Source organism: Hetaerina americana, unplaced genomic scaffold, assembly GCF_022747635.1.
Source record: "Hetaerina americana unplaced genomic scaffold, ioHetAmer1.1.p SCAF_63, whole genome shotgun sequence".
NCBI classification, from domain to species: Eukaryota; Metazoa; Arthropoda; class Insecta; order Odonata; family Calopterygidae; genus Hetaerina; species Hetaerina americana.
Genome location: NW_027287239.1, coordinates 1,456,363 through 1,468,964, shown reverse-complemented (window position 1 = coordinate 1,468,964; position 12,602 = coordinate 1,456,363). Strand labels below are relative to the sequence as shown.

At 36.6% G+C, this 12,602-nt stretch overlaps 1 protein-coding gene across 1 annotated transcript; it reads left to right on the top strand.

Moving 5' to 3' along the window:
- Window positions 1-513: 513 nt before the first annotated feature.
- On the top strand, window positions 514-2,640 carry LOC139695767 (protein artichoke-like). Its single transcript, XM_071594545.1, has one exon. It carries the CDS (start codon window positions 514-516, stop codon window positions 2,638-2,640), a length of 2,127 nt encoding a protein of 708 aa, XP_071450646.1.
- The last annotated feature ends 9,962 nt before the right edge of the window (window positions 2,641-12,602 follow it).

Here is a 12,602-nt window from a genome sequence, read left to right as displayed (position 1 = left end):
ATTCTTGTCCACAAGTAACTGCTGACAGAGCGCTTGTTTAAAGCTAGAAAGCACCGCGCCGGAAATACCATGTGGTCTTCCATAAGTGGTAATTCTAATCATAATCGCGAGTTCTGCGGTGAAGTCGTTTCCTTTCCCCAATTAACGAGAAACTCTTAAACAAGCCCGACTGCTCTTGAGATATTAATGCTTCTCTTTTAAAGCTGTTCCTTGAAGAATTTCCAGGCAGTATCCGAAAGCTTTCAGCTAATGCATATTTTGTAAGTCTCGTGTTCAAAGAATGCTCAAAGTCCTGCAATGAACATTCTAAATAGATTTCATATTCTCTTTGTGTCAATTGCTCACTTACTTCCGTTATTAGCCGAGCATGTCCTAGAAGGTGATTGCTCAATTTATTCCAGAAATCAAAATGGTTATTGTGACTTATTGCCGCGATGTATGTGCATTGGGACAAGGAGTGGTGTGCAAGTGTTGTGTGAAGGAGAGTTACACGTTTTGAAAATATCAGATGAGATGATTGAATATATGGAAATATCCATTCATTGTTATTCAAAGAAGTTTGTGAATCTACAGGAAAATTATTTCCATATATTGAAGCTACATTCTGACCAATATAAGGTTTCATTCAACATAGATTCATGCTCAGAACCAAAATTTTCGTACTACAGTCTAATATCCCCAAACAGTGTTGAGAAGAACAATGAGCTGGCCTCGTGTTCTGACGAATTGTTGAGAACATTACGTGATTATCAAGATGGAGCACCACCAGATGTTGTTGAGATTGAGTCTTTGTCAATTGGCTGTGAAGATAACTATACACTTAATTTAGAAAAGCATCACTTCAAAGGAATGTTTGCTCTGAAAAAGTTGAATGTTAGTTGCATGGTTATTTCAAGTTTGCCACATGATCTTTTCTGTGGAACAACACCATGGCTAAATCACCTCACCATAAGTAGTACAGGGATCTTAATTCTTCCTGAAAAATTGTTCACAAATTTGCCATTCCTACGTACATTGGTGATTACTAAAAATGCCATTGAAAAGCTAACAGATGAAGTATTTTGGGGACTGGATTCCCTTACACACTTAAAACCTGAATCCAACAAACTATCTATGCTGACTGACTTGGTTTTTTTGCCTCTTAAATCTCTTCATATCCTAAATATGAAAAATAATAGCTTGGACAGTTTGCCCCAAAGTTTGGGTAGTCTTTCACAGTTAACATTTTTAGATCTCAGCAATAATAATTTAGTTGAAGTTAGCTATGACATGTTCCAAGGTTTAAAGAGTTTAAACAGGCTATACCTGACCTATAACAAAATCTTTCAATTTGAACATGAAAGCCTCACTGGCTTAAAAACTATCAATTATTTGGACATTTCAGGAAATGTAATACAATACCTACCTGAAGGGATGTTTCAAAGCAGCAGTCTCCATACACTCTCCATCAATGAGAATTCTTACAATGAGATCAATCCTGAAAATTTCCTCATAACTCCAAATCTTAGAGAGCTTAACTTAGCTCAGTCATCCATTATATCTCTCAGATCAGAGCTTCTCTTTTATTCTCCACATCTACGTCTGGTTGATTTAAGGGGAAATTTCGTTACTGAGCTGGCAAGTGATTTTTTATCAAAAAGCCCACAGCTAGTTTACTTTTACCTTCAAGGTAATAAAATTTCAAATCTTTCCTCAAATTTCTTTCATGGCACACCAATCTTAGAAGATTTAAATCTCTCATCAAACAATTTCACTATACTCTCCTCTTTGCTCTTAAAAAACTTATCTTGCCTCCTTTACGTAGACCTTTCCAATAACTCACTGAAATCAATTCCAAAAGGATTTCTGTCGGAACTCCCAAATCTTCAAATTTTGAATTTGTCTGGAAATGAGCTTACAAATTTATTACCTGATTTCCTCAATGGCACCAGAAAATTAAACAAATTGGATTTGAGCAACAATAATATTATCACCCTACCAGATAATATATTTGATCCACTGAGATTTTATGATGGCTTCCACCATCTTGAGCTCCAAAACAACAAATTAGAAAAGCTACCAGACATTTCTTTTCTTGAAGTGAGTTATCTCAATCTTGCATTCAATAACATAGAAGATATTTCAAGAGATAATTTCCACAACATGACTAGTTTAACGCATCTTAATATCTCTCACAATGCGATTGATACATTGACCAACTCACCATTAATATTAAAATATCAGAATGTAATGTCTCTTGACTTATCGGGAAACAGTTTATCAGAAATCCCTAATAAAATGCTGATGGAAGCAATAAGACTGCAATTCCTGGACATATCAAGAAACAAACTCACCTCATTCAAGTTCAGTATTGTATCCAACATGCAGGAGCTGAGTGAACTACGTCTAGCATTCAACTTGATAAAGAATTTAAAAACATTATGGTATGAAAATCCTTTGCCTTCCATGAAAGTTCTGGACCTATCACATAATCTTTTGAGCAAGGAGAACACAATTCAATCAAAAGGAGCCCCTACAATGGAGAAGAAGCAATGGGAAAACTTATCACCAATGAATAAATTCCCAAATTTAGAGGTAAATGTTCTATTACATTATAATATCAGATATTTTAGAGTTGTTCATGGCAAATTAGAGTTTTAGGCTGTATATATTCTACTGTTTCAGGGTTCATTGTGTGGAAGTTTTTTTTTATCCATGCTAAAAAGACTTTGTACCACTCCACAGATTTTCATTAAAAGGTACGACGTGTTTCACCGACTTGCGGCATCATCATGTACAAATATACTTAACAACAGTGCGAGAATATATACCCTCAGGACAGAGTGGGGGCGGGCAGGGGGTGGGAGGGCCTGACATGGACGATCAGGTGTGTTGAAGGGTTGGTTTGACCAATTCCAGGCTAGTTTCTCAGAAAGGGGATGGGAACAATTGCTCCTTACAAAGGGTCGTGTTGGGGTTTACTAAGTGCCTACTTATCTCCATTAGCTGGAGAGCATCCATTTTTAATCCTTTTGGGAGTATGTGTAATATATCCGGGACAAAATCACTGCTGCGGTTGAATTCTAGTAGGAGCTTAGCAAAGAGGTCCTCTCAGGCCCTTCTCCCCACCCCCACTCTGTCCTGAGCATATATATTCTCACACTGTTTGTTGATAAAATTTGTACCTGATGATGCCATAAGTTGGTGAAATGCATTGTACCTTATAATAAAAATCTGTGGAAAGGTCCAAAGTCTTTTCAGTATGGATATTAGACTGGAGTTCATACTAGTTCATATTTAGAATATGTATTTTCTCTGATAGAGAAAAAAAGCATTTTGGCTGGCCCTTGAGGGCAATCAGCCATGGCTGATACACACAAGTACTGAAGGAGGACATCATTCAGTGTCTTTCAATTCCAGGCATTAGGGGAAATTTGTAATTGAAGCATTGAAAACCAGGGACAATCAGGGACGAGGAAACATTCAGGTTTTGGGGACCTATCTTGAATGGCTCAGCCCAATATTTCCTCCTGCTATGAATTGTTTCGTGAGGAAAATAAGAAACCAGTGACAGTGGAAATCTACGGGAGTCAAAGAGTTCATACACAGTGGTGACTGTGGTGGGTTTCACTTTAGGTCAAGCTTAACCAAGCTTCACTATTCTATTTTAATGCATATTAAGTTTGTGTATATATTTATTTCCACAATTACATATACATTGGAGGAGGTAAAATACATAAAATCTCAGAGTGACAATTTGACAACCAGGACTTAAGCGGATAGACAAAGGATGTGTAGTGTGCTTGCACCATTTGGGCTACATGGCATCCCCCTTCCATTTCACTTTATTTTAATACACTGAATAAATATTTACTTATGCAAAAATAGTAGACTCCCTCTGTGAACAAAAGATACCCAGGGATTGAAATGCCGACGCTGGGTTTTTCTCCACCCTTCATATTTTCCTGTCCATCCCTAATTTTGCAAATGACCTCAGCTGTCGGTTGCCTCTCCAAAAAACTACTACTATTGAAAAGCTATGCTCAATTTACAAGCATTGTCAAATTTACAGTATTCCTTATTTTTACTTTCCAGAGTACTTGTACTTATTTATTATCAATGACTTGTTCTCTTAATCTTTTACATCACTCACACTCCATGAAAGATCACCACTAAAAAGTATGCATGAGAAAGGAAATCAAAGTATTATCTATTCAGCTGCATGAGTTGTCATGGCTATTTCATGGGTTCAAGTTAACATTACAAAGATACTTTTAGTCTCCTTCTATTCCCCTAGGCGGAGTTCTATTCCCCTAGGCGGAGTTCTATTCCCCTAGGGAGTTTTCTGAGGATTAGTGCTTGAGAAATCACAGAAAACAGTCAATAGTGAACTAAGTAACAACCTGAGGGGAGCATATGAGAATGTCCTGTAAAAAGTGTATCCATGTACGAAAAAGTAAAAATTTTTAACTGGTTTTTGCTAGTAAAGAAAGGAATTAAGAGAAAATGATGAACTTTAATGAATTTACATTTAATGTAGATTTCATCATGGAGAAAACATATATATCATCTTAATTTTGAAAGTGACCGATAAAGGAACATTGCCTGGTTGTGTGGCTTTAACACAGAAAATACATCGATTTCCTTTATATATACACCTTTGTTGAAAGGTTGTAAAGGCTACAGATATTTTGAATCATCTGGTAGTGCAAAAATTTCCATGCAAGTTCTGGGGGTATGATCATAAGCATGGACAACTTAAGCGAAATAGTGTTCTTGATGCAATGAAAGAGATCTCTTTGCTAGAATGTGTCTGTCACAGTGAGGAAGTGATATCGTCAAAATGGACAAATGTCAAACCAAGACAGCCATGTTGATTCTGAGGTGGATAAACTGTCAGTGATTGTGTTGTTGGTTAAAGAGCAAATGACATGTTTTGATGATTAGTACACAGCAGTTCTGGTGGTGAACAGATGGAATATTTGTATTTATAAAAACTATTTGAACTGCTACTAAAAATTTACCATTACAAGAGCATTATCCATTAAGAGAATCAGTTTACTTTTGTAAAAGATATAATGATTATTGAGGTATATTTAATTGGGTTGAATTAGGTATTTTAGAATGAGATGACATGTGACCACAATAAAATTATTAATTATTTGTTAATTATGATTATACAATAAACTCAAAATGTAATCGGAGGTAAATATTTTACATATATATTGGCTGATGGTATTAAACCATGGAAAATACCATAGAACTCTGAATGTAGTCCCTTCTTTAATATAGTGTGCTTGCCCATTTGTTGAAGCCTAAGTTACTGAAAATGATAACTCTTTTGTTGCAGTGTAAGTTTCTTCCTATATTTGTATTAAATCTAGGAAAATACCTGGGGCCATATCTAATAAGTATGAATTAATATTTACTTCCTTCCAGAGGCTTCTACTGTCACACAATAAATTTGATTCATTATTTCTGGACTGGTGCTGCTTTAAAAATCTTCACCTCTTAGACTTGAGTTACAATGTTTTCGACCATCTTCACCACAAAGATTTTCTCTTCAGTGCTGCAACGATGATCAGTGATGACTTTCATTCCAAAAATGCCAACATCTTACCTTCTCGAACACCTCGCAGTGCAAATTATTTTCAACTTCTCACGCAAGAATATGGCACACCATCACCAAATAATGGATTAGCTGAAAATCCCAATCCCCTGGTTGTTGATCTACGAGGGAATTCCATCTCAGTGGTCGAGATTCCATTGTCCAAGGTAAGATTTTTTATAATATCCTGCATTACTTTATGAACACCATATAATTTGATTTCATTAATTTGAGACCTCCTTTATGACATTGTATGATTGCTTTCCTACTCTCCTCTCCTTTTGCCTTTGTCCATTTCTCCTTTGGTGGGTTCTCCCTCACGCCATCTCCTGACCAAAGAATCCGGACACTTAGTTACATAAACACCAAACAGATTTCAGGGCAAATTGCATTTCCTGGAGAGCTCAAGTGGTTCGAGTATTGGCTCAGCAAGTCAAAAGATCCATGGTTCACGTCCCGGTCAAGGAAACATTTTTTCATATTCAATTGTTCCCGGCTCAACCTTGTGGAAATTCATTTTAATAAAATTAAGAATACAAAGTAACTTTCCACTGTTGGTGGACTGCGACTGGTTTAATTTGTACCTGATGATGACGCTTGAGTGTTGAAACTGGTTGTACGCTAATAAAGGACAGTGGAAAGTTACTTTGTATTCTTAATTTTATTAAACATTTTTTCACTTGTGATTTACTCGATTCAGCCTACCCCACCTCTCCTGTGCTATCTTTTAAATGTGTTTCTATCCCTTTTCCTCATTCTATATATATTATTATTTGGTAATCTACCGATTAAGGTAGATTTTTGGATGGACACAGCTACTAAATAAAACATTTTGTGACCCCTTTCAAAAAAAATCCAGAATCCTACTCTATTTCAGGTCCCTCTTCATCTCTGAGTACTTTCTTCCCCCCTTCATCCCGTCCAATATCCCTATCCTGGTCCTTCCCTTTCCTTGTTTGCATAACATTCTCCACTCTATTACAGTCTTCAACATCCCACTCCCGGTCAATACCCCCTTCATCCACTTTTCCTGCAACCATAGTATTTCTCCCAAAAAACCCCTCTCTTCGCCCACCATACCAAGTACTTCCTCATTTGTTTTCTTCTCTGTCCATTTCACCTTCTCCATTCTTCTCCACACCCACATTTCAAAAGCCTCCAATCTACGTCTATCCTCCTGTTTCAATGGTCACGTTTCCGCACCGTATATAGCTACGCTCCATATCAAAGTTTTTACGAGTCCTTTCTTAACATCCTTACTCAAAGTCCCTGTCATCAACTCCCTCCTCCTTGTGAAAGCCTCTTTGCCTTGTGCAATTCTTCTCCTTACGTCCCTACTACTTTTACCGTGTTGGTCCATAACACTACCGAGATACGTAAATTGTTCTACCTGCTCTAGTTTTTGCCCTCCTATTTTAATGTTTAGCTTAGCCTTTTTCTTTCTAGAATATCGCATAACCTTTGTTTTATTAATGTTGATTCTCATCCCATACCTGTCGCACCGAATTTCCAATTCACTCAGCAATGCTTGCAACCCCTTGGCTGACTGACAAACTAAAGCTTGGTCACCTGCAAACCTAACTGATTTTACGAATTCCCCGCCCACTTTCATTCCTACCTCCAATCCTTCCCATACCTCTTTGATCATCTCCTCTGCATACAGGTTGAACAGCAACGGTGATAATGGGCAACCCTGCCTTAAACCTCTTCCTAACACTGCCCATCCGGACTCCCCGTTTCCCACCCGCACCTGAGCAGTCTGAGACATGTACAGGTTGCAAATTAGCCTCCTTTCCCACCAATCTATTCCTATTTTCAGCAATATACTCATTAGTTTTTCCCAATTCACTCCATCAAACACTTTTTCAAAATCTACGAAACAGGCGAATACCTCCTGGTTGTATTCTATATTCCTCTCTATTAATAATCTCATTACTGCAATGGCATCATGCATACCTCTCCCCCTTCCTCTTCTGATGATGACGGCTATGTTATCGAAACATCGAATCTACATATGTGACTGTCCTTTCTTTGTGTTTATATATATATATATATATATATATATATATATATATATATATATATATATATATATATTTCTTTAAAATGGAATGCTCTTTGGTGATGCACAAATATATAAAAACACAGATGTAGATTTTTAAACCATAGAAACACAAAGAAAGGACAGTCACAAATATATATATATATATATATATATATATATATATATATATATGTATGTATATGTATATACATACACATATATATATATACATACACATATGTATATGTATATACATATACATATATATATATATATATGTATATGTGTATATGTATATGTATATGTATATATATATATATATATATATATATATATATATATATATATATATATATGTATATATTTATTTATATATATATTTATATATATATGTGTGTATATATATGTATAGGAAATATTTTTGCATTCATGATCTGCTTGATTCCACCTTCCACACCTCTCCTGTGTTCGCCCTTTATGTGTGTTCCTCTCCCTTTTCCTTATACCTGTTCCTAAATAAATTAGTATTTGTTTGCCGTTTGGATTTCGTGTTTGAATGTGAGTATATATATATATATATATATATATATATATATATATATATATATATATATATATATATATGTATTTATGTATATATATATATGTACAAATATATATATATAAATGCATGTGTATACACACATTTTTATTCCCCCCCCTCCCATTATACCCTCTTCTTTTTACCGTCCCATCAGCTGCTCCTCATACTCTGCTAAAAGTGGCTGCTGCAAGTGACCATTGAAATATTAAAGTCAAGGTTTTAATTTTCATTAATCTTTTGTGAAAACAAATTTTTGTAAATACAAATATATGTGTGTGCATTGAACAAAAGTGAATGCCATAAAGGTGCTATCTTTAAATATACTATACACAAACACATATAAATAAGTGTGTGTACATTTTCATAACCCCCAGATTAGGTTGTTCAATGAGGATAGAGCTCACTCTTATGACATTCAAACACTCCTAACAGAAGTTCCCTTTCCTGAGTCACATGTTTCCCAGAAGGATTATTACTTATGAAATCACTAAACTTAGGTGTAACTTGCTGTAACTAGTTATACTGAATACTCTATGCTGAGTGAATTGTGCACCTCCCAAATTTTACCAGATCAGTATGAACTGGCAGCTAAGGCTGGAAACTATATAACCCACACACTCACATATCACAATTGGCCATAGTATATTAAGTTGACATCCCTTATTTTTTCTTTCCAGCTAATTCCTATTTCCTCAAGAAAATCTAAAATGACTAGAGAAGAAAAGTTCCGAAATTCTGTCATGCTCCTTGATAATAATCCCATTGTTTGTGACTGTCACCTGCTCAATTTCCTCCAAGTTATTCATGGTGATGCCATTATCGCGAGTGAAGTTAAAGAATTATGGGATGGTTTCATGGCATATCCAGCAAAATTGGAAATTGGAAACCTGAGCTGCAGGTAAAATCTAATTTACTTGGAAAATTATACTTCAAATGTTTAAATTACACTCATATGGATTAGTTCTTTTATAGATGGATAGGAGAAAAGGACCTGTTGTACCTGTATACTATTCTGGGTGGGATAACTCAAATGATGTACCACCATTCCATGGATTTGATGAAGATTACATCTACATCTACTTAATACCCCACAAGCCGCCGCAAGGGCGTGTGGCGGGGGGACACCACCCGTAATTTAGAAAGGAAAAAAAACCACATGCAAGAACCACAAATTCATACATTCACAAAAAAAACATGGCATACATTCATATGCAAGAACACTTACACCCTACACACATGCAAACACTCAAACTACATCTTACATACACATGCACCTGTAAGTATACCTAACAGCTTTGCAGTGTTTAACTTTGCTCCGACTTGAAAATTCAATGTTTTTAATATTTCTAAAGTGACTTCGGTTTCTTACTATTATGATTTCTAATTGTTCGGGGAAAGAATGAAGATTAGGAGGAAATCTGGCAGGGAGACTTTGTGAGATCATTTGGAAGTTGCTATTCCGAAAAAGTTAGAGGCTACATCATGTGAGGACTACATAATAATAAGTTTGACACATCAGACTAAATTTTGAGCCTACCGCGGTCGGCCAACGCAATTCTGCTCCATTATAGTTTGTGGGAAAAATGACATCTTAAATCTATCTGTACTACACTTAATCTTTCTCATTTTATTAACATGATGTCACTGCTGCTCTGGATATTATAAAAACTGGAGTATCTTAGGTTGGCGGATATGATTGGGGATCGTGACTCAAGAAACGGCATGTACTAATATTCGAAGGCACAAATTTTGTTTATCAAATGGCAATTGGCGTTATAATATTAGGGACCATGTTACAGTCGTGGCGGAAGAACGTAACACATTGATCATGTCCACACAGATAGAGATTCAATTTTCTCTTTGCATATGTAATTATTAATACAATTTGTGTCGGAATGATCACCAACCTGATGTTCACTCTCTCTTCGCCAAACATGACTAGCAATATTTATAATAATCAATAAATTCAATTAATAATAAGCATTAATGATTGTTATGAGGAGTGCATATGTAGTTGAGTCGATGACAGGGATGTTGAGCAAGGATGTTAAGAAAAGAATTGTCAAAACTTTGAATTGGAGTTTAGTTATGTACGGCATGGAAATGTGGTCCCTGAAGCAGGAGGATGGACGTAGATTCGAGGCTTTTGAAATGTAGGCATGGGGAGTATGGAGAGGGTGAAATGGGCGGATGGGGAAACAATTGAGGAAGTGCTAGGTATGGTGGGCGAGGAGAGGGAATCGTTGGGAGAAATCATAAGGAGGTTGGAAAACAGGATGAAAAGCACATTGATTGGCAGTGGGATTTAGAAAACTGTAATAGAGGGGAGAATGTTGGACGAAACCAAATATCTCAATACTCTAGTACGTCGTCGGCATAAAGGCGTCTATATTCTATCAAATTCTTGATGTACTTAAGTTGCGAATTGTAGCACATATACAGAGACTAACGACGCCACGCTCCGCGGATCTAAAGAAATTACGCGTCCTTCCGAGGACCTTAATTAGGAGGTGAAGCGCAATTTAAGTTTCCAGTGAATTTAAGAATTTGCTCAATCGTACCTCCAGTTGACTGTGGTAGCACCATTAGGAGTCGAATAGAAGGGTTCAATAGTAGATTGGAATATTTACACTACGTCAATATATAAGAGGGGACTTTATTGACTGGCGCCCCGTCCTCTCTTCGAACGAGTCATCTTGGAAGGCGGAAGAGAAGTAGAACAAACACAGGACGAGACGTAAGCATACTTGGTAGTTCAGAGTGTAGGCATCCTTCGATAGAAATAAATAATCGGGAAAATTGCTTAATTGCTTATGTTGGAGAAAGAATTGAGGTGCAAACCCTCTCAACACGCGTGGGTCACAATATAATGCAAGACATATAAAATACAGTTGGAGAGGATATTAATTTTAGACGAAATTGTCGTGCTATGAAGAGGATAAGAACCGTAGCCGAAAATATATTCCTAAGACAAGGTAGAGACATAGTTTTGGGAATGGAGACCTGCCCAACGAAGGATATTCAGAACGTTGAACTCCCGGAAGATTTATTAGGCTGAATATTTTTCTGCGAACGTTCTATGCCAATACACGAGATTTCAATTTTGGGCATCGGTTGACCGGCACGATTTGGTTAGCTATTGGGAGCATTCCGTGAGATATTGCCGAAGACACTTTGAAAGAAGGTATTATTTAATAAAATTAGCCTTTTCCAAACTGTTGGTTTCTCTTTCGCCTCTAATCATTTTTGAGAGGGTAGACAGTTGACATTTTCCCCTGAACTTCTCTGACCAAAACGCTCTTTTAAATTTACCGGTAATCTTTACCCTCTCAATTCCCTAAACAGCTTTCCGAAATTCATTCTTGGCATTCGCCCTAGATATCTTATAAATGATTTCATTCTTTCTGTCGCTAGAGATATCATCCCTAATATATTTCATTTTGGCGTGACATAGCCTTTGATTTCGTAATTGCTTTCCAACACCCGCTTTATAGCTTCTAGGTTCCGTGCTATCTTTTATAAATTTACTGGGTATGAACTTATTGACAGCTGTGCGCGTGAACTCAAGGAAGGGATTCCTCGTATACTCAGTATTTCGGTGATTACTATCCTTCTGAGAACAAGAAAATTGAGTCTGTAGCACGCACTTGAAGGTATTGTAGTCCCCCGCTTTACAAGTAAATTTAAAACAAGCAAACAAGTAATTTTCCTTTTAGACTTCTAATCTCGGGCCCAATGAAGCAAAAACTTGGTATTTACTGCCATCTGGTCACAAACTCCTTTTAAAGTTTCTATAGTTAACACTTTTCCGGGAATATTCGTTGCTAACAAATCAAGATTACTTGGCGAAGTGAGAAGTTGATTCAATGAGTTCAACGTTAAGCAATTCAATAGCGATTCGAAGATATCTTCGTCATTACCGCCCATTTTAAAACTATACCTTTATGTGCGCCAGTCAATATACGCGACAAAGAAATCTCCATCGATTATTGTGTTGCGACAAAAAACCTTTGATTTGCTGATTTAATTCTAGTATTGAATGGTCTCTGTCGACGGGCGGTCTGGAAATTGCGCATTCATAAATTCTTTCGGACAATATTATTGTCAACAGTTCTGAGAAGGACAGATTATATAATTGATATGTAGAGAACGTGCACAGTTTAAAAATAAAATGTCCCGTGTGCCTCAAATGAATCACTCAAGTGAACGAGTCATTTCATTGAGGCAATTCAATTGACTCGATTCAGTAAATTATATCATTCTGCCTACATCGAACAAGAGCACGCAGGTGTCTTTGACGGACATCAGAAACTTCGGAAGGAAACCCTTGAAGCTGTTGACGGAAGCGAGCGTTGCGACTGGCAAACTGTGGGAAGAATTTTTGAATC